The sequence below is a fragment of the Corvus cornix genome, chromosome 8, assembly GCF_000738735.6.
Source record: "Corvus cornix cornix isolate S_Up_H32 chromosome 8, ASM73873v5, whole genome shotgun sequence".
Lineage (NCBI taxonomy): Eukaryota > Metazoa > Chordata > Aves > Passeriformes > Corvidae > Corvus > Corvus cornix.
The window spans coordinates 26,658,665-26,681,048 of record NC_046338.1 but is presented as its reverse complement, the minus strand read 5'-3'; the positions used below and the strand labels follow the sequence as shown (position 1 = coordinate 26,681,048).

Below are 22,384 nucleotides of genomic sequence, written 5' to 3'. Positions count from 1 at the left end.
TTTGGGGGGGGGGGGGGGCCCTCACAGCGTTTCCTTCCGGGGCGCGGCCCGCGCTGGCGCGTTTCGTTTCCGGGCCGGCGCTGCGGGCTCTTCCCACCCCCGGCAGGTGAGGCCGGGCCGGGAGGGGCGGGCGGGGCAGCCCGGGGCCCCGGGGACGCGGAGGGGCGGGAGCGCGGCCTCCGCCTTGCAGGGCCAAGGGTGGGAGGGGCGGGGGCTGGGGGAGATTTGCCCCGCCCGCCCCGCGCACCCCTCGTCTGGGGACCCGGCGCGGCTGTCACGGGTCAGAACGAGCCGCGGGCCCCGCGGCACGAGGGTCCGGGAGCGATGAGGCGGGGAGACACCGGGATCTGTGAACTGGGTCCTGCGGGCGGGGCGGGGACGGGCGAGAAGCTACCGCGGCTCGTCCCAGTTTAGAGTTACATTTGGTTTTATAGTTGTTGGCAGTCCCGTTGTAATGTGCAAGTAGCCAAGTAGGTTTATTGGGAAGAAATTGTTACCTGTGAGGATGGTGAGGTCCTGGCACAGGTTGCCCAGAGAAGCTGTGGCTGCTCCTGGATCCCTTGGATCAACTTCTGCACCTCAGCCACAGGGCAATGACATCCTGATTTCTCTCTTCTCTGGGAAGTCTGTCACCTCCACCCACCTTTACCTGCAGGCCAGGTTGGACGGGACTTGGAGCAACCTGGGATAGTGGAAGGTGTTCCTGCCCATGGCAGGGGGTGGAACGGGATGGGCTTTAAGGTCCCTTCCAACCTAAACCATTCTGGGATTCTAAGTAGCTCTCTCTGACACCAGGGACAGGACCCAGGGAACGGCTGGAGCTGTGTCAGGGGAGGTTTACTCTGGATATCAGGAAAAGGTTCTTCCCCCAGAGGGTGGTGGAGCACTGACCAGGCTCCCCAGGGAACAGTCTTGGCCCCAAGGCTGCCAGAGCTCCAGGAGCGTTTCGACAGTGCTCTCAGGCACAGGGTGGGATTGTTGGGGTGTCTGTGCAGGGCCAGGAGTTGGACTCAGTGGTCCTTTTGGGTCCCTTCCAGCTCAGGATATTCCGTGAAGTTGACCAGTCACGGTAAATCTCAACCCAAAAGCTGAGGGTTTTCAGTGCAGCTCCCAGGGTGACATTATCTGCTGGGTGATCTGTCTCTGCTTCTTACCTGATGGATCAAGAATTCCACCCACTCCCAGTAGCTACCTCACAGGCTGGAAGGCATTTGCTGAGATAAGTAAAGTCCAAGTCTCAGCTGGTGTCACTTCAAATTGCATTAAAAACGGCATTGTCTCAGTGTGTGCCCTGTGCTGACTCAGCTCAGCCTGCAGGTAAAGGTGGGTGGAGGTGACAGACTTCCCAGAGGAGAGAGAAATCAGAATGTCATTGCCCTGTGGCTGAGTGCAGAAGCTGATGAGAGGTTCCATTACTCAGAGGGGCAGAAATCAGCCTCTGACAGGGTAGTCTGAACCAAAAGACAGATTCCCTCTCCCCAGCCTCTGAGGGGATCGTAACACGCAGGTTCCTTGACACTGAGGTGAGCAGAGCTCTGTGGGTCATAAAGAGTAGATGGATTTTCCCTGTCTTTGGAGCAGGAGCTCACAGATAATTTGTTGGGCTCCCTGGGGAGCAGCTGCCTTCTGACCACAGCTGTACCCAGCCATGCTCAGCAGTTAAGGTCTGATGATTGTTTTTTCCCTTCTCTTTCTGTATATCCCAAGCTCAACCGCTGCTTCCCTCTTGCCTCCCTGGGTGCTCATGGCCTTGGCAGGGGTGTTTCACCCTTGCCTTCCTTGAGAGCGTGCTCTGAGGCTTATTGCTTTAGGAAAAGGTGTTTTGGGAAGGTAGTGAGCTAATCCTGCTGCTAGATCCTCCAGCAAAACCAAGAATGACAAAGCTTGATGTTCACAACAATGCTTGGGAGAACGCAATTCCTTGGCGTTTCATTTTTTCTTTCTTTTTACCTCCTAAAGGGGAAGGGGGCAACAAGTTTTCAGACCTTCTTACTGCATCAGAGGGAAAAAAATAAGGCAGCACCCCCATTTCCTTCCCACTGCATGTAACTCACAGCACTCCAGGTAAGATGTCGGGTTTTCTATTTCCCCTTGTTCTATGCAGTTGATGTTCTACTCCCAACTGTGTTGGCACAGACCTGTGCACTGTGGTTCCCTGATTTTTGTGGGGTTTGTTGCTTTCTCCTAAAGATAGGGAAGGACATGGAGCTGTTGGAGCGACTCCAGAGAAGGCACCAAGATGATCAGAGAGATGGAGCAGCTCTGTTGTGAGGAAAGGCTGAGAGAATTTGGGCTGTTCAGCCTGGAGAAGAGAAGCTTCAGGGTGACCTAATTGTCGCCTTCCAGTGCCTGAAGGGAGCCTACAGGAAACATAGAGAGAGACTTTTTACAAGGGATGGAGTGACAGGTCTGAGGGGGAAATGGCTTCCCACTGCCAGAGAATAGGTTTAGATTGGATATTGGGAAGAAATTGTTACCTGTGAGGGTGGTGAGGTCCTGGCACAGGGTGCCCAGAGAAGCTGTGGCTGCCCCTGGATCCCTGGAAGTGTCCAAGGCCAGGTTGGACGGGGCTTGGAACAACCTGGGATAGTGGAAGGTGTCCCTGCCCATGGCAGGGGGTGGAATGGGATGGGCTTTAAGGTCACTTCCAACCCAAACCATTCTGGGATTCTGTAACAGGGGAAGGAGAGAAGAAGCCTTAAGACCTGGCACTGTTCAGCTGCACCTTGTGAAGCTTTGTGCACTCCAATCTGACTTCCCCAGGGACACGCAGCCATCCCACCACTTAGAAATCTCATGGCACAACTCCACAAGATTGACAGGCTGTCCTGCAGCTTCATGTATAGTAACTGAGTTTGCCAAGTTTGCACAAAGCCTGCTTGGGCATATGGAGTATGTGCTATGCTGCAATGTTCATAAATTCCAAATAAAAAGTCTTCGAAAAGCACACGTGCTCTTCTGAGTGCCAATCCCTTCGATTCAGAGATTCCTCAGAGTCGGCACTGTGAGCCTTGGCATTCCCAGCCTTCCTGAAATGGTTTTGACATCTGCAGGACTCTGCTTAATCCACACGTCAGATGCTATCCAGCTTGGAAGCTGCTCATTCCATCAATGGACTTTAACAGGCTTATTTACTTTCCTTTTTTTTTCCTTTTTGGATGGGTTTACATCTAACTTTCGTTCATTCCAAATTTTTACCATATATGGTCAGGGCTTCTTTTCAAACTTTGCCAAAATGAAATGTGGTGATGTGGTGGTGCATCCCCCAGCCCCCCTCCCCAGCCTTGCTCTGAGATCTCAGAGTCTCCTGATAAGCCTTGGTGGATTCGGCTGAGTGGTGAAGGATCTCCCGACTGCACCAGCTGGGCCGTGAGGTGCTCCCTGAGCCTAGCAGGAGCTCTTGTGTGGTAGAGGTGGGAACAACAAGGAACATCCCAGCCAAGGTGGGAAACAAGGGATGAGCCACGTATAGCCTGGGTAAACCATTTACCTGGACTGCAACCCGAGCAGAGCGGCACTGTTGTGAATCGTAGCCCAAGTGGAACAGTCCCATTATTATTCTACTTGGGAAAGAGTCCAGGATTTACTGACTTAGGGTATGGCCAGGATGGGAACTTAGTGATGACCAAAGTGATTTCTCTTGGGACCCTACAAAAGTGATCCTGATTGAGCCCTCTGAGCTCTCCTGGGTTGCAGCTTTTTTTTTCACCTTCCTGTTATATATTTTCTGGCACATGTCAGAAGTGCCATATATGATGGACATCTCAGGTTAACAAGGCACTTAGGATGCCTTCAGGTCAAATGTGTGCTGGCCAATTTTTCAAAAGTCTCAGGAGGATTTAAGTCCTGGTGTCTCCTTCTCAGTTCCTGTTTTACAAACGAGCTTTCCTTAGTACTTTCCCTTTTCAGAGTGCTTAGAAGGTATAAGTGGTGAGTATTTTAATCCATTATGCAATCAGGTGCCTATTTTTAGTACCTGTGCCATTTTTAATGTTCTTTTTACATGTAGATGCGCTTTTATTGAGGCTGGCAGAACAAAGTGTTTTGCATGCTGAAGCCACAGGGAATGGAGATCTGCCCGGGACTGGTTTAGCAGAACTCTTATGTAGGGGGATGCATAGCATGGAGAGATCAGACAGCTTTTTTGATGCTTTTTTAAGTGGTCTCAAACACACTCATTTGTGACAGAGCTGCTGCCAGGTGTGTGGCAATTCAGTGGGTGAGGAAGGTCTCTAAAAACTCCAGTGTTTCAAACTATGTGGAAGAAGGTGAAAAATGTTCTAAATTCAAATGATTTGCTCTAATGATGGGATCTTTTCCCTCTTTTCCACTAGAGTCGTGCACCTGCAGCTGGGACAGCCATGGAGAAGAGTGGGAACATTCAGCTGGAGATTCCTGACTTCAGTAACTCTGTCCTGAGCCACCTGAACCAGCTGCGCATGCAGGGTCGGCTGTGTGACATCGTGGTCAATGTGCAGGGCCAGGCTTTCCGTGCGCACAAGGTGGTGCTGGCTGCCAGCTCGCCCTACTTCCGTGACCACATGTCCCTGAATGAGATGAGCACCGTGTCCATCTCTGTCATCAAGAACCCTTCTGTTTTTGAGCAGCTCCTCTCCTTCTGCTACACTGGCAGGATATGTCTGCAGCTGGCTGACATCATCAGTTACCTGACAGCTGCCAGTTTCTTGCAGATGCAGCACATCATAGACAAATGCACACAGATCCTTGAGGGGATTCATTTCAAAATTAATGTGGCGGAGGTGGAAGTGGAATTGAGCCAGACCAGGACAAAGCATCAGGAGAGACCACCCGAGTCTCACCGGGTGACGCCAAATCTAAACCGTTCCCTGAGCCCACGTCACAACACCCCCAAGGGGAGTCGCCTGGGCCAGGTTAGCACAGTGCTGGATATTCGGGAGCTCAGCCCACCTGAGGAGTCCACCAGCCCCCAGATAATCGAGCAGAGTTCAGATGTGGAAGGCAGGGAGCCCATCCTGCGGATTAACAGAGCAGGACAGTGGTACGTTGAGACGGGAATGGGAGAGCGCGGGGCACGGAACGACGAGGACATGCGGGTGCTGGGAGGAGTGCGCATTAAGACAGAAAACCTGGAGGAGTGGCTGGGGACAGAGCACCAGCCCTCAGGAGAAGATGGGAGCAGCGCTGAGGAGGTCACGGCCATGGTAATCGACACTACGGGCCATGGATCGCTGGGTCAGGAGGCTTTTGCCTTAGGGTCCTCTGGAACCAAAGTGGTCAGGCCAACCAGCAGTGAGATTGACAGGTGAGTTTTCTTTAACCTAATTACTCACCTTTGCTGTAAGAGGAAGTTTTGCAAGATTGTGACTTGGCTGGGTCAGTCACTTTGGAACATTTCCTTTTTCTGTTTCCTGTGGCCATCTTAAGCGTAAGAGCCCAAGGGTTTTTACCTGGTGTTAGGAAGTGTATCCAGTTTGGGTAATACTGTTTTGGCTGGGTAGTGATCAGACCAGGCTCTCCAGTGGGAAATTACTTATTAGCTCTTAGAGGTTGGATCTCTACCTCTTGGTGTTTCAGCTGAGGTGGGATTTTTGTTTAAAGAAGATGTTCAGTTCAGCCTCAGTAGATACCGGACTCTGCATTCGGATTAATTAGGTCATATACAATATGTGTTACACAAAGTGCCATTGCACTGGTGCCTTCTGGCCTGAAAATCTGGGGATGGTTCTGGCTGAGAAACAAGCCAGGCACCAGCTCTAGGGCAAGGTCTTCCCAGTGGCCCACGAGAGCAGTGGGCCCTGGGTTTACGTCTTCTGAGAGAGTTGAAGTGGGAACCCAGTGGTCTCCACTGTTGTTTTGATTTATATGAGAGAGCAGAAAGCCTTTGTTGAAAATGAGTGGTGAAATCTGCTGTGTTTGGATTCTCCATCCATCTCCTTCCCCTCCAGCATTTGCTTTCTTGCCCTAGGCTCAGGCCAGAGAATGGATTTGATAAAGGGCAGGTCTGTTGTATTTGAGGGGTTGTAATTCTGGGATTTCCCTTCACATCTGCCTCTCTTCTAGCTCAATCCCATGGGGAAACAGCTACCTGGAAGCAGTGGATATTCTGTCACTTGTCACTTAATAAATCAATCAGTGGGAACAATCTTGAGCTGGCCCTTGGAGAGCGATGCTTTCCTACTTCCATATCTCTTTTTGCACTGCAGTCTGTATGCTCTGTTTCCCACCTGCAGTCCATCACATCCCTTGTGTTTCACACTGGGAATGGAGGAGGAGGGTGTGGGTGTTGGAGGAGAGGTGTCCTCTGAGAAATGGTTTCTGTCCTACTGTACAGTTCCTGAGTCACCAGGCCCATATTGGTTTACTCATGATAGCATCCCCACTCTGTTGCTGAACTGGAAGCCAGATAACTTGGTTCTATTTTTCAGATGTTTAGACTGAAACCATAGACCGGTATGATTTGGTTTTTCCATTATACTTGCACTGTTCCACCTCCAGTGTGTTAGCTGATGAGGATGAAAAGATGCTATACAGGTGCCTCTATTGCTCATCACTTGTTCTAAACACTGTAGTGACCTGATGCCCATTAAAAATTTCATTTACACTCTTCCCCCACCCCACAGATTTAGTCCTTCTGGCAGCATGGTTGCTGTGACTGAGCGGTACAGATCAAAAAGCGAGTCTCCCGGGCGGATGGATGAGCCCAAGCAGCCCAGTTCCCAGGTAGGCAGATCAAGAAGTTTGCGAGTAAATGTTGGCTTGAAGGTGAAGGAGACTGTGTTGTGATGAAGTGTGTCATATTTTATATTTGCAAGCAATAATGAGTGTGGTACAAGGACTTTTTACTTTGGCAAGGGATTTACTTGCTCACAGGAGAACATGTGCTGGCCATGTACGATTTATAACTGATTCTGTCTGTTATTTGGGATTTTGGTCAGGTACCTGGAAAACACAAGGAGTTTCTCTTGTTGTTTGAGGGCATAAATATCCACCCTTATTTTGGGCAGGCCACCAACTCCTGAGGAGAAACCCCATTTGCCTGCAGAGCTGGATCTGCCCTCAAACACTGGCAGCAAATGCCTGAGCAGAGGGAGGAGGTGTGGCTTGGCTTCTGTGGAAGACAGGTGACAACAGCTGAACCTTTCTATGCTGGTACCAAAACCATTCCCAAAAGCCCTCCAGGCACTACACCAATAAACCTTTCTGGGTGGAATGTCAAAGAGCTGTGGATTTTTACAGAGGTCTCTGTCTCTTCTCCAAGTGACTGTGTTGCACAGCAGAATTTGCAACATAAAGGAGCTCTGAATTCTCTGCTTCCTTGGGCACAGTTTTGGGGTAGGAGGGAGAGATGCACAGAAGTGGGAGGGCAGTGGGCTGTAGAGTGCAGCAAAGTGGGACACGGCAATAATACCTGGGCCTTATCATTTTGGTCTAATTTTGTTGCATCCAGTTAGTGTCACAGTGCCACTGTAGTGCAAGTGTGTCAGCCAACACAGTGCAGAAGGACTCTTGTGAGCCTGACAGGTAGGGAATGTGTTAGTGCATAAGCAAAGGACTTGGCTGGAAGTGGGTAAGGAGATACTAGGCTGCTTTGCCCTTGAGTAAGACCAAGTGAAGCAAGGGGGAAAAAACTGTGATTGCTGTCTGCTGACTTTGTTAGACGCTTCCATAAAACAACAGATACCTTTTTGTTCCTGTTTTGCAAAGCTTTGTTTTGTGTCCTCAGAAGACACTGAGAAAATTTCAGGTCAAACCAACCCTCTAGGGGAAATGTGACTTATTAAGCAATTTTAGCTCTGCCTACAGAAAAGCTGCTCTTATTTCTTCATTGTGAGACAGCCCCAAACATGAAACCTTAGGCTTTACACACCATGGGGAAGTATCATCACCTTCGATTCTCCTGGCATTGCCATATACATAGTAAAATAGCCTGCCTGTGATCCCTGCCCAATGGCAATGGTAGAGTGGAAAGGAAGAACCAGAGCTTTGTGTATCTCCTTTAGTCCTGAGCAGCTTCCCTATGCCTGTACAGCTGGAATCAGCAGCACCTGGGACAGGTACACTGCTGCTCATGCCTGCAGAGCCCTGGCTGGTGGAGGAGATACCCTCCTGCTGTTACACTGGTTTGCTTCTCCACATTTGGCGCCACTGGGAAGCAGCACTGGGAGAGTAAACAGTGCATTTCCAACACAGAAGCATTCTGGTGTTGGTCTGTTTCTGCTCAATCTGAATGTGATGGCCAGAAGCGTCTGTCCTGAGACCAGGCTTGTGGTTCACGTTGCCCTTGGCTGTTTGTCTGTGTGGCTTCAGAAAATACGGAGGAGTCCTTGCTGTGCGAGCTGGGTCAGGCGCATCCTTGCCTGCGATGCCACTGGGCTGGGATGGGTTACACAGCCAGGCAGGCAAATGTGACACATTATAAAATGAACCCTAAGTTCATTTTATTAATTTATTCACCTGAATAAAAACCTGTGTAAAATGACACCTGAACTTTCAGATACAATTTGTGGTTTGCTCCCCCTTTGTTTTACTGCAAGCTCATCAACTGGCTTCTTTTTTTTGACTCTTAGTAAGGAATACAGAAGGTGATACACTCAAGTGTTTTAATAAAACTGGCACAAATTTTAAAAAAAGTAACGAGTGTTGACACATGGTCCACAACTGAATTGGTACTAGTTTGAAAGCAAATCAGTGGGAGATCCCAAGTCAGAATTATGATTTAATAGGAAAACTAAGATAAAGGCAATAATACAGAAACACTGGCTTAAACTGACAGAGTCAGGATACACCCTGTCGGTCAGGGTGGTGGTAGCAGTCCGATTAAATGGTGGCTGCGGTCTTCCTGAAGTGATAGATGTGCTTCTGTTGAAGCGGTCTTCCTGTAGAAGGGTCTGGTCTTCCTCTGAAGGTCCAGCGGTGGTTAAGGAGCTCTTGTACTCTGGGGATTCAGTAGGCAAGGCTGCCTGTGGTGTTCCAAACCTCAGATTATATCCAGGTAGGAATGCTTGGTTCCTCCCTCTGGGCAGAACATCTCACAATGGGATGATGTAATTTTATGAGTCAGGCAGTGAGACTTGATGGCCCATTAACAGAAGGAGGGAGTTATCAGGGATGTGTCATGGAAGAGATAAAGAACACTGCCCCACCTGTTTTTAACAGTTTATGAAGATGGTGATATCATACTTTTGGTTACATCTTACATTGTAACCTAAGACAGTGGCCAAGCGCCCTTGTGTCAAGGGCTGTCTTTTTTTCCGCCAGATCCAGGGAATGGCTTGGCAGAAGGGGCCTCTGCAGTAGTGGTTTCTAATTGATTGCTCGTTTGTCTTCAACGTTTGTCTTCAGTTAAGCACTTAAATGTGTGCTTGAGGCTGCAGACATTAGTGCTGCTGATTTCGAGGTTTGGCACGTTTTACTGTCTGAACCTGGGCCTGATCTTCTCTGCAACTTGTTTTAGGTTGCTTGGTTTTTAAATCTATGCTATTTCTTTGGCAGGGGGAGGAATCAGCCATGCTTGGAGTGAGCGGTTATGTGGAATATCTGCGGGAGCAGGAGGTTTCAGAGCGCTGGTTCCGCTACAACCCACGGCTCACATGTATTTACTGCGCCAAATCCTTCAACCAGAAGGGTAGCCTGGACCGGCACATGCGGCTCCACATGGGCATCACACCTTTTGTCTGCCGCATGTGTGGGAAGAAGTACACCCGCAAGGATCAGCTGGAATATCACATCCGCAAGCACACGGGCAACAAGCCCTTCCACTGCCATGTGTGCGGGAAAAGCTTCCCTTTCCAGGCCATCCTCAACCAGCACTTTCGCAAGAACCACCCTGGCTGTTTGCCCCTGGAGGGGCCCCACAGCATCTCCCCTGAGACGACTGTCACATCCCGGGGGCAGGCAGAGGAGGAATCTCCTCCACAGGAGGAGGCTGTGGCAGTGGGGGAGACGGCACAGGGATCTGTGTCCACAACTGGGCCAGATTGAAATGTGGCTGTGGAGTCCCGGGAGAAAGGACCATCTTCCCATTCTTGGCTCTAAAGAGTCAGCACCAACCTGGCAGGCTGGTACTGTAATTAGTGCAATGCCACCACTGAACAGAAAGAAGCTCCCAAGATGTTGCCAAAATAGAAAAATCTTTCACTCTCTCTCTCTCTCTTCCTCTCACACACCCACACACACACCCATAGAGTGTTAAATGTTTTTCTCCCTTATTCCTCCTCCTCTTGGAGAAAAACAGAACAACTGTGTCTATCAGCTTCTTATTCAGGGATCGACAGGATTTTAAATTTTTTTACTGTTCTGTAGTGATCTGGGACAAGCAGTCATTTGTATTTCTGGACAGCGCTGTGGCCCAGCAGGGCGTCCCGCCGGCAGTGCCGGGTTCAGCCACAGAGCCATATCCACTGCTCCCACTCAAGGGGAGAGCAGGGGCAGGGGGCTGTTGCCTTTCTCCCTTCCCCAAGTAGTTGCTACAGTAAAGAAAACAAATAGACTGTCCTGGTGGAACCTGCCTTGCCCGAGCGTATTTATCCCTGTCTTATTTTTGGTGTGTCTCTTTACATTTTTATTTAAACTGTTATTTTAGGGCTTTGGGCTTGCCTGTTCCAGGCATGCAGCCCTGGTGCCCCTTGTTAAAGTGGGCACAGCTACAAAGTGGTATTCCAGAGGTCAGCAAAATGTGAAGGAAGCACTTCAGCTACTGAGAGTGGAATTTAGCAGCTGTGAGGTTTGCTTGAGACTCTGATGCATTGGGAGAAGGGCTGGAGGGGTCTTCCAGAGGAGGTTGTCCTCTGCTGGTGCTCTGCTCTGGAGAGCTCAGAGCATTCTGACGTCCTGGCTGGAGCACTGCTGTGCTTCAGGTGTTACCGAGGGTTAGGAAGAGATTTTCTGGAGTGGCTGAATTGCAGAGTTAGAGGCTGGCTACCAAAGTCCTCCTTCACCCCTGCTCCCCCCTCGACTTGATCTTTTAGAACAGCAATACAGGATATGGAAATACTGCAATGCTGTTGTCACAGCCGAGCAATCGCAGGTGGTTGCTTTTAAACCTGTTTCTACAAACTAGTTTGATAACTTTTTTATCAACAAAATGCAAAAAGAGAACCCTATTCTATTTCCTTATAACAGTTCAGGAGACTTAAAAGATAAGTGTTCCTAGAGCAATCACAACTCTGTCCCCTTGCATGGACTTAACATTTTTGTATTCTGAGTAGCTCTGATGTTTAGAGCAAGTTTAGCAAACCTGGAGAGACATGCCTGCGTGTGTATTGTAGGTGTTTGCACGGGCTTACGTGGTTCATAACCAGAAAAGCATGGGACAGGTAGATAAGTGCAAATATCCTGACATCTTTTCTTTAAAAAATATGCAATATTTTAAGAGTTTTCTCTAGTTCTGATGCCAAGTTGTCCATGATGGAGAGGTGGAATGAATGACAGGTTGTGCATATCAGGTTTGGTGAAGGAGTTCTCTTGAGGATGTATAATGTGTATATGATAAGGAAGGGTGAAGTTCTGAACCTTAAGGTGATGGGAGGAACAAGGAGACATTGGGAAAGAAATACACTTCATCTTGCTTCAGCAAGAAAGCTGGATGAGCGGGGGCTTAGCAGGCAGGAGACTGACCAAGTGACAATAAAGCTTGACCTGCAGTCTGACCGCAGTTTTGGGCACATGAAAATGTCTCCAGCCCTTGCTTTCTCTATCTGCCAGTTGGTACTCGGGATCATTTTCCTGCCCCTTTGGAGGGAATAATTTGGAGAAGGGCAATATATTCTTGCCTTGCTTTGTAGACTTTTTTATGTGTGAGGGGTCTCACTGTTCCTCCCATCTCTCTCTCAAAAAGAGGTGTGGCTGTGATGTGTTTTTGTGTGTGGGGAAGGGCTCGGTGCCAGTATCATGTGTAATAGGGATGTGCTCCTACAAGAGGAACCTTTGCAGGTGTTCTGAGCTGGGCACCTGCAAAGTACCATTTCACTGACCATTTCAAACAGGAAAACTGATATTTCACCTCCATTTTCCTTCTGTCCCTTCTTCCTCCTCTCCTGTCAAGGGCATCCATCACACAAGGAGTGATTTGGCACCCAAACAACCAGCTCCGTCAGGTTTCCTGACAAAGTTCAAACAGCATGGTACCAAAACAGTGAGGTTGCCAGAGAGCAGTGGCAGAGGATGAGGTGAGAGGGGGGCCAAGGTAGGTTTTGTTCCAGTCAAGGTGTGGGGAGGAGTGGAGATGTGCTGCTTTAGTCATAGCTTTTGAAGTTACCAAAAATGAAAAAAATAGTTAAAAACTTTGAAATCTTATCCTGTTCACACTAGAGAGCATCAAAAGTTACTTTAGTTGCTTAAAAGATTTTTAAGTGTTTTAAAATAGAAATTTTAAAAGAATACTACCAAACTATAAAAACGTAAAATTATTTATATACATATATTATATAAAAATACAGTGGGAAAGTTTCCCTGCTAAGCTTGCTGTGAAGAAAAGGGGGAAGGTGCAGTAACTGCTACACAAGCAACATTTTTCTGAGACAGGTGGCAACCGTAGTGAAGAAGGGCTGACATAAAATGGTGAATGCCTTTGTTCCCATGGCATAGCTGTGAGTTTCTTGAGCAGGTTTTTGTTTTACTGTATCAATACTGTGAACGAAGGAGCATCCAAACAGTACAGGATGCCAACAGTGCATCCTGTTTGCTGATTCACTACTTCAAGTGGCCTAGTGAAAACCATAAAATTGGTCCTTCATACTTTACTAGGCTGAAAACAAAGCTTGTGAAAGGTTTTTATTTTTTTCCTCCTTTATGTTTGCTTTTGTTTTCGTTTTTGGGGTTTTTTTTGTGCAGAGGTTGCCACTGTATAAATTATCATTTCTGATTGCATGCAAAAGAGCCAATATTCTTGCCCAGGCCTTGCTGAGGTGAAGTTTATAGCTTGTAGCTAGAGTCAGTATAAGGTATGGTAGTGGGAATCATTTTGATATTGTTTCTGTACATTTAATGTATGTGTATGTATGTGTGGGAATCATGATGTCTAATATTTCTTGAACAGTGCTGAAACCAGTTCAGGCCCATCCGCACTAGACAGTGGAACCAGTTCTGAAGGAATTGTTATTAAACATTTCTTTCAGTGGTTGACTTCCTGAGTGCAGATGAGACCAAGGTTCAAGAAAAAAGGAGTCGGAGGTCATGTACGGTATGGAGAAACCTCATGTGAATTTTCTGGCAGTGGTGTAGTTACTTAGAGGTTCTTTCCCTAACAGAATGATACTGTGTTCTGTTGCCTCTGTGTTGGTGTGGCTCTTGACAGTTGCACAAAAGCTGTGGAGAATCAGATGCCAACTTTCCAAGTGCAAATGCTTCTGTGATGGGTTGAGGCACAGCTTTGCATTCCCACGTCTAGCTGCATCTTTTTCTGCCAAAACTGTGATTTCAACTGTGATTTAAGGAGGATGTGAAGAGAACTCTTGTGTTTTAATACCTCTGTACGTAACATTTTTGTCTGCTTTAGAGTTAGGGCTTACTAACCCATTTGTTTTCTTGCCTCAGGCAACAGGGAGAACACACTCTGGTTTTACAGTTTGCTTTCTTGGAGGTGGACACATTTCTTAGTTCTTTGCTCTCAAAGAACTCACCTCCCAAATGTGAAGAGTTGTAGTTATCTCCTTAAGCCTGCAGCAAGCCCTGGTGCCAAGTCTCAGCCAAGTGATGTGACAGTTGCCACGGCTGTTGCCTGTTGCTGCCAGGTTCCCCGTGAATAGCTGTGAAAATAACAAGAATTGTGTTAATACTGTGTTGCTGCTTTGGAGAAAAGCTAAACCTCTTCGTCTCAGGAGGATGACTAATGTGAAGCTAGTAAAGGGAGAAGGCCAAAATGCGATGGGAGGATGTGAAAACAAATTGTGCTTTGTATTTCCAGCAGCTAGAGGGGGATAAATGAGAGGCTTTATGGAATGTGAATTTGTTACAGGAGGCTGAGAACATGCTTAGAGCTAACTTAGTAAGATCCAGGGATAGCCCGGTGAGAGCCAGAGCAGCCGGTGGAGATGGGCAGTCCCTCCTTGTCCTCTCAGCATTGTCCACCATCCGGTTCAGTCCTTGGACTTTCCTACATCTTCTCTACAATACTTTCAAGCTGTGATCTGTATAATTTAACTTTAATTTGGGTGCCTGAAAGGCAGAAAGAACAGAAAGCATGTTCTGTCTCTGCTGCTCTTTTAAACCCAGAGAGGTCAGCAGTGACTGACCCTGTTCCCTTCTGACAACTATCCAGAGCTGGAATAACATTGGGAACAAGCTGTAGCCCTCCTGAAAAGCATCGTGGGGCTGGCTCAGTGCAGAGGGCATGTAGCCAGGATTTCAGCCCTCTCTGAATTCAAGGTTGAAATAAATGGACAGGACAGCTCTCCCTGCTTGTCCTGCTGTCATTTTCTGACAGTTCCATGGCTGTGTTTCCATCCCACAACTCTGCAGCAAGAATGTCACTTAACTGTGAGGTGCCCATTTCAGGAAGTGATTCCAAGCTCTCTGGTTTTGGAGCAGAGTCCTTGACACTTTTGGGTGATTCAGCCCTAACAAGGCCTTTGCAAGAGCAGAGTTGTAGCTTTTATTTGCTGCTGACTTAATCTCTCCTGCAGAATCCAACATATAAATAGGAAGACAGCTGCAAAGGTGCCATTGATTTAGGTGGAAGGTGGCTTGGAAGATAAGTGGGATCAGGCATCTTGAAAACCAACAAAAAATAGCACTTAAAATTATTTAAACTTTACCAAACTCTCCTCTTTGATCCATGACATGCCTGCCAATTTAGCTGTGCCAGCATCCAAATGTTTCTGCAGATTAGTGACATCAAATGCTGTTCTGGCTCTGCTGGAAATATTTTGGGGATGGGAAAAGTCCCTGCTCACGGCAGGACAGGTGGACTTGATGACCTCTAAAGGTCCCTTCCAACCCATACTATTCTGTAAGTCAAGAAGCTGTAATTCAAGGAGACTTTTTTCCAAGGTCTGGCCTTTGAGTTTTCCCTGGGAGCTGAGCCTGTGGCTGGAACTGCAGTTGAAAAGTCTGGGAACCACTGCCATAGCAAAATAATTGTGGTGAACATCATTCCTGTCACAAGGTGAGAGCCATGCACAGAGTTTTAATACCTGCAGTTAAAGAGCCTAAAGAGGAGCTCAGAATTCTTATTTTAATCACTGTCATTTAAAGGATATTTTAATATTAAATACATATGTATATGTGTATGTACATATATATAAATATATATATATATATATGTATGTATGTGTGTATATATATAACCAAATAGAAGTTAGAACTATGCAAACAGTACTGGCTGCTTCTTGAAACTAAAGTTTACCAGAACATTTTGGAATAGAGTAGGTTTGGAGTAGACTTGCTGTGGGGTTTTTTTGTTTTGTTTTATAACCAGTAAAATGCAGTAGACCAAAGTTTTGCTGCAGTTAGTCTTACTGGAAATTTAGGTTATTCCTAACCTGGAACCCACTCAAGTGGGTTATAAAATTACCTGAAGAGTCCTACCATCTAAAATATTTCCATCTGCTGAAAGCCTTTGGCTTGGCAAACACAGGAAAACACAGAGGCTGGGAATTAGGAGAGATTGAATGTGATGTTTGAGCTGGGAGCATTTTCTTTTGGATGTAGGATTGAGTTGGCTTCAAGCAATCTTCCTACTTGGGAGAATGTCCATTGTGAGATGGAGGCAGTGCTCAGAGCATCCCCGGGATGAATTCTGATTTTGATGGAGGTATTGGAAAGCTTTCTGCTGAATCTGATGGTACCAGAGTTTAGGCTGCTGGGAGAAATTCCACATGGTTTCTGCCATTTCTTTGTGTCAGATCTGATCTTTGCTTTTAGGATTAACTGCAGTGTATCTGTAACTTCCAGTGACCTTTGGCTTTTTACTCCTGGAACTGTAGACAATTCAGGTTTCCCATAACATTATCCTCATCCCAACTGTGAACAAGTTACTACTATTTCTTATAATTTATTGTCTTTCTGTTCCTGAATGTCTGTGTGGTCCAGCTGGTCACCAGCAGCACCTTCCAGTGCTTCATTAGCTTTTATGCACAGGGAATTGTTGCAATGGAAAAGTTGACCATGCTAGTTGGAAGAGTAGAAGCCTTTGGAGAATGACTTTTGCTTCCTCTAGCTGTCATTAGGGAGTGCACACACACATACCTGTATATACATATATAGAAACAAATATAAAGTGTTTCAATATAAACTCATTTAGCATTATTCTTATTTAATTTTAATCCAGTTGTAAACCAAAGTATTACAGCTTGTGAAATGATGTCTCTTGGAAATAGGAGGAACTTCTTTTAGGTGGGAAATCTGAAAGGTCTTTGGTGACAAAAACATGGATACAAGTAAGACTTTAGAGCTTGTGCTGCTGGGGAGTTGTAGCCTTGAAAGGATTTGAAACTTGCTGCGTCAAGTTGGATGGTGGGGCCTTTTGAAGGTGTTCTTCATGGTCCTTTATAGTTTTGTCATAAAACAAGGACACTCTGGCAAAGCTAGAAATAAAAAGGGAGAAGACAGCAAATCAGACTGATCTGGCACAGCTGGGAGCTGGGGAGGAAGCCACAAAACCAGCCACTGATGTATTTAGGAAATGAGCTGTTGCTATTTACTGATGTCTAGAAGTGGCTGGGGGTTTGTTAGTAACTTCTGTGAAGCTTCATGTTCTGCTGTCACCAGTGGGAAGAAATAATGGGTTAAAAGATCTTGCTGATTTTCTGTGCCAGGGAATAATTACCTTTCCAAGGAATTAGCAAGTGCTAAGAACAAATTCACATCTAACATGTCCCGCAGGCTAGGCAGCAGCTCTGCTTCTTCTAGGGAGGAGGAAGACAGCTGAAATAAGAAGAGAGCTTATCTGTTTTCAGCCATGGCTGGGGCTGGCGGCACTGGAACCGCACAGGGGGATGGGTAGAAAGGTGGAACAGCAGCAAAGCATCACTGGGAAGAAGTGTGTGTATCTGGCATGCCGTAGATGCTGTGGGCAGGGAAATGCTGGGTTTGGAACCTGCATGGGGGCAGGAGCATGCAGGAAACACTGCTGCCTTGCGAAACAGGTGTCCAAAGATGCCTATCCTGGCACATGAGAGCTGAGCAGCACCAGTATTTTTCCTGCTGCAGCTGTGAATAGTAAAGAAGGAAAAGGGGTCAGTCCCCTGTGGGGACAGATTTGCTGTGAGTATTTCAGAAACTCCATTGGAAGGAACTAAAGGGGGGGGAAGTGAAGGGTGGAAAGGGCAGTACCAGCCTTCAAAGTGCCATTTTCTCAGTTTTCTAGCAAGTGTTGTGAACTGAAGTTTGTTTTTGTTTCAGTGTTTTCTCCTTTACCTATATCATTTATCCTATTTAAACTCCACAGCTCAGGGGAGGGTGCAGAGAAGATGGAGCCAGACCCTTCCTGGAGGCACGCAGTGGAAGGAGGGGCAGCAGTAGGCAGCAGCTTATACAAGGGAAAATCAGGTTAGGTATGATAAGACATTATCTCACCATGAGTACAGTCAAACAGCATTGGATCAGGTTGTCAAGAAAGGCTGGGAAATCTCCATCCTGGCAGAGTGCAGCCTCCAAGTTCCTGTTTCCATTAGACTGCACCAAGCTGTATTTTTGTTACTTTTTTTTAGTTTTATCATGTAAAATGGGCAGCTTTACTGTGCTTCCTAGTTCATATCAGTTAAGCTTTTGAAACATAGTCAGGTATTTTTAAATACTGCTGTGTAGATTCCTTGTTTATTCTGACATATTCTGATTATTTTACTGCAGTTACCTAAGGCAGTACTTAAAAAAATCAGTGCATTAATTTTTTTGCAGACTTTCAGCTTAGTTTTTATTAATGTTCTTAACACCTCAGATCTGTGGTGAAATGGCTGCATTATTTTTATACTGCAATGAGGCTTATTTATTTAAACCTTCCCATCACCTTTGCAGTCAGACCCAATACCATTGGCTATGAAACTGTGAAACTAATGAGAAATGAAAAATGAAGTTGAATTGATTAATTTACTTCTGGTCATAAAATACAGAAAGTGGCAGTATAAAAGGATAAAATACAGTTGAAATTAGGTACTCAAATCACAGAATCATGGAATGGGTCGGGTTGAATGGGACCTTAAAGCTCATCTTATTCCAACCCCCCTGCCATGGGCAGGGATGCCTTCCACTAGAATTCCAATAGAAATTACTAAGTCTAGGGCAGGGGGAGGAGTCACAAAACTAGTCTGAGAGAAACAAATTTTAACTTGATTATGCCAATTAATTGGCTCCCCATTTGGTCAAGTTTTAAAAGCTGTTTCTTGAGGTTTCCCTGGGCTCCACTCATACATCTACATGTCTTGGGCATTGGTTTGATACAGGGGTTTGTGCCTCCGAGAGTATTTTCTGAGAGTTTACATGTCTAAAGAAACTGTCTGGATTACTGTGAAGCTTTTCTTGAATCCTTTCTTGCCTGTCCATTGGTAACTGAACACGACTCTTGGCTGCAAGAGGCCGGTGGGAGGAGGGTGGCAGCTGTGGGTGACACTAACAAGAAGTGGACTATACAGTTCTCCTGCTGACAGATTGGATTTCGGAAGCCCCACCCCCACTGTGGTTGTCCCCAGCCCAGGGGGTTCTTTCAGTCGATGTTTGTTTGCAGAGGCTGTTTATAGGGCAGCCTGGATCTCTACTGGAGATGCAGGGAAGGAGGGTGTAGGTGGCATGCAGGCACTTTTCTCATGTGTTAGAAGGTTTCCTAAGCCAGGGTTGTGCTTTTGGGGGAGGCACCCCAGGTGGGATTGAGAGTAGAATTTTGTCATACTCTTTGCTTAAGACTAATCCCTTGAGCTCCCCTAAGGCGCTGGTCTGGGCAGAAAGCTGACACCAGACAGCTTCCAGGGCTGTGTTGTCACAGGGCAAGTGCCAGTGAGGAATATTGGGAAGGAAGAGAGGAGGGTTGTCATTCAAATAAGGCATGGCTCTTTTGTGTTGGTGGGTAACATGGCTGACATTTAGGACAGGCAAGAGCAATCCTGAGTACCAAAGGAGACTTTTCCAAATAAGGTCTTTTAGAAACTGAATTAGGAGGAGAAAAACATGCACCTCTATGTTCTTGCAGTAACGTATTCCTTACCTTGTGCCCCACACTTGCAGGGAGAATTAGCAAAGGATGAGAAGACTGGATCAGATGTTAATTCATGGAAATGGAAGCAAGGTATTCAAAGCACTGCTTTAGTCTGAAAAGGGAAGGGAATGAATGCAGTTTTCCCAGGCTTCTAGTGTGTTAAACACTAGCTGGAGCTCCCACGAGCTGTGGCCCCATTGTCCCCAAAGCACCCCTTGTTTCCCTGCTGTCACCCCAGTTTTCCTGCACAACACTGTGAATATGATTTCAGTAGCTCTTTCTAAAACTTTGTTTTTCTCCATTAAAACTGCTCAGAGCAGGAAATGCTGTCCTACTGCAGGAGCAGATGGGATGTGACCCCCAAACAGGGCACAGATAGTTGCGTAGTGGGAGAAAATTTTAAGAGTTAAGAAGGGAAGTGGCTTTGTATAGCAATTTGCTAATCAAATTTCATCTTGTAACAAGCTTAACTGACAATCAATTTCTAAAATATAAATGCCTCTTAGAGGAAATAGTCAAGTATGTCTTTACCAGAAAGATTTAACTGGGATAACTTAAAAAAGAGCATGGGATTTTTTTTCCTTTTTTTTTTTTTTTTTTTTTGATCAATCACTCCAGAAATGGAGTTGCATTAAGCAGCAGCATAATCACAGGACAGTAACTACCTCTCTCTCTTGGAGTGCTGAGGTTACCACACTACACACTCTAGCAGCAAAGCTTTCACTTTAAAGAGATTTGTTTTCCTTACCTCTGTGTTTCAGAAATGCAGGTCTGCTCTGTAAAGTGACTCTATGAAAATGGCATCTGGCAGGAGCAACAGGAGCCCCGTGGGGTCCAGAGTCCTTCTTGGCCTTCAGTTCCTCACTGTGACCCTTTGCAGGTTAGCCATGGGGCTGTGACAGTTCAGGGGGCTTTGTCACCTCCCATGTGCTGTGTGACAGTGAACTGTTCCCTGAGCCAGAGCTGTAAGACCACATTCCTGCACTGGGAAATCAATTAATGGTGGGAAAGGTGAAGGAGAATCCATCTCCCTCCTGCCTCCAAGGCAGCAGGCAGCAGTAAAAAAAAAAAGCAATAAGATAAAATACAAACACTTTTATATGCTGTTCATTAGTCAGCAGATCTGACTTTGCAAATTTTTATATATATATATATATATACACACACACACACACACATACAGAGAGCAAATCTCTCATGTGAAAAGGTGCCATTTTTTTTCTAAACAGAGTCCCTTTCCAAACTAGAACAGCACTTTAAATAGGTTCCTCTTAAAAAAAAAAAAAAAAAAAAAAAAAAAAAAAAAAAAAAAAAAAGCGCAAACCCTTTTCTGCAGCAATGCACTTTAACTGGTCAGACAAGTACAGCTGTGGCTGTCTTGGGACACAGCTGTATAGGCAGGCAGCTCCTGGGCAGCCACAGCTCAGGGGGAACAACGTTGCTAGACCCTTGGGCATGGCAGCTCTACCTCCGGCAGCCCCCGGGCTGGCATAGCCCCCATGCTGCCCAGAGCAGCCCCGCTGTGCCCAAGCACTGATGGGGCTGGTGGCTGTCAGGGGACTTTGTAATCTGTCAAGAGAAACCCACCCTTGCCTGTCAAGAAGATTTAAACCCCGTTTTTTAGCAGGTCAGAAGTTGCACCCAGTTACAACCCAGCTGGCAGCCCAGGGCTGAGCTAAGCTGAACAGCAAAGCCAGGAGAAGGCTGTTACTGGGGTTGTGGGGTTTTTCCATAACATGGATATGGAACCCTTGTCAGTTCAGTATTTTTTTTTCTTTTTTAATCCAAGTTTGTGTGTCCTACATTGATTCTGTTCTGAGCTGGTTTGCAGAGTAACCATTTGTAACAGAAATTGTGCTGTCACCTTCAACTAGTGACCTATAAATCAAACCTTTTTAGGACAAGTGTCCTAACACTCAAGACTTACTTTTCACAGTTAAGAAATTTCCTGCTGTACTAATTATTCTTTTTTTATTATTTTATTTTATTTTTGGTTGCAGTCCTTATTTCAAGAAAAAAAGTCTGTGTTCAGACTAGTCTGGAGTAGGCTGAAGAGTGAGCCTGCTGTAACTTGTGGATATCAGACTGTTCTTCAGTGATTTTCCAAGCTGTTCCCAAACTGGTCCTCCATGACTGCTTCCCTATTCCCCTTCCAGCAGGCACTGGCCGACAGAAGCTCCATGGCCATTGGGTCCAGGGACAGCCAGCACTGCTGGAGGGGGGTGGGCAGGGGTGGCAGGGGAACCAGAGTTGGGAAAAGGGGAAATAAAACCAAGGTAGAGGGGACTGTACAATTGCATTGAAAGCAATTTAGCAAAAAGCGCTCTCATCAGACAGCTTTAAGAACAATGTGAATGAATACTTAGCAACTTGGGTAGGAATCTTGGAAAATTCTATAAATGTATACTTGAAGTTCTGTTTGTATTTAAAAAAAAATTGCATTTTCTTCTTTCTTTTAACACTGTGTAAAAGAACATTATGCATGTGAGTGGTTTGAGAATTAAATGGTTTAATACTCAAATCCTTGTCTGTGTCTTATAGCTGACTGGTCCTGACCCATGGATTTTCCATGCCATGAGGGGAGGTCCTGGTCCCGGCTGTGGGCAGCTCCACACTGTCCTAAGCTGAGCAGCTTGGGAGAGGTTGCACAGTGCCAGGCTGTTGTTCCTGGCAACTCAGATGGCTTCTGTCATTTTTGGATGAGCTTTGTCTCACCTCTTCAGCAGGCTCAGCCCTTTTCAGTTGTTCCAGGAGGAACAAGCCTTGTGCTCTTGCTGCAGGCCAAGTTTTTGATGTTTTCCTTGCTGCCTATGGCAGGGGAAGCATTTTGTTTCAGTGCCATGCTAGGGAGACCCAGGTACTGCCTCAGCCCTCTTCTCTCACTAGCGTGCACCTCCACAGCCTGGAGCACAACTGAAAAAGGCAGAGATTACAGGGGGTTGTGTGTCCCTCAGTGATGTTCACAGGTAGAAGATGGGATCCAGCAAGAAAAGCCACAGTGGTAAATGCCAGAGGAGGGCAGGGAGAGGAAAAGCTGCTTTCTGAACTCTTCGTTATTTTCAAAATGCTTCTCCTTTTCTCCCAGGGTCCCAGCCCTGTGTTACATTCACAGCTTCTTTCCAAGGTACTGTTCCAGGGGAGCATGTCAGCCCCTAAAGCTCTAAGGTTTGCCATAGCCCGTGGGACAATGGAATAGGTGGCTCTCCATGTCCCAATCATATACCACTTCCACACAAGCTCTAACTTTCCTATTAGGAAAAGGAGAGAGTCAAACCCCTG

The 22,384-nt window shown here is 46.5% G+C and overlaps 1 protein-coding gene across 5 annotated transcripts; it reads left to right on the top strand.

Annotated features, from left to right (window-relative positions):
* Window positions 1-44: 44 nt before the first annotated feature.
* ZBTB37 (zinc finger and BTB domain containing 37) lies at window positions 45-21,626 on the top strand. Of its 5 annotated transcripts, none has more exons than XR_005602446.1 (7): window positions 45-106; window positions 1,960-2,064; window positions 4,335-5,284; window positions 6,603-6,702; window positions 9,475-15,085; window positions 17,369-17,469; window positions 19,135-21,626. XR_005602446.1 is itself a non-coding variant. In XM_039555688.1 (5 exons), exons 3-5 carry the CDS (start codon window positions 4,362-4,364, stop codon window positions 9,961-9,963), a joined length of 1,512 nt encoding a protein of 503 aa, XP_039411622.1. In that variant the 5' UTR covers window positions 45-106; window positions 1,960-2,064; window positions 4,335-4,361; the 3' UTR covers window positions 9,964-17,498. The 5 variants fall into 5 exon arrangements, 2 of the variants coding, with proteins under 2 accessions (XP_039411622.1, XP_039411623.1); XR_005602447.1 differs by having other exon boundaries at window positions 9,475-17,469; window positions 19,135-19,195; window positions 19,867-21,626; XR_005602445.1 differs by having other exon boundaries at window positions 9,475-17,469.
* Window positions 21,627-22,384: the final 758 nt, after the last annotated feature.

Coding starts and splice junctions, on each gene's coding strand:
- ZBTB37 (XM_039555688.1), top strand. CDS start 4,362: ATGGAGAAGAGTGGGAACATTCAGCTGGAGATTCCTGACTTCAGTAAC. Junction 5,285..6,602: donor ACCAGCAGTGAGATTGACAG/GTGAGTTTTCTT, acceptor CCCACCCCACAG/ATTTAGTCCTTCTGGCAGCA. Junction 6,703..9,474: donor CCAAGCAGCCCAGTTCCCAG/GTAGGCAGATCA, acceptor TTTCTTTGGCAG/GGGGAGGAATCAGCCATGCT.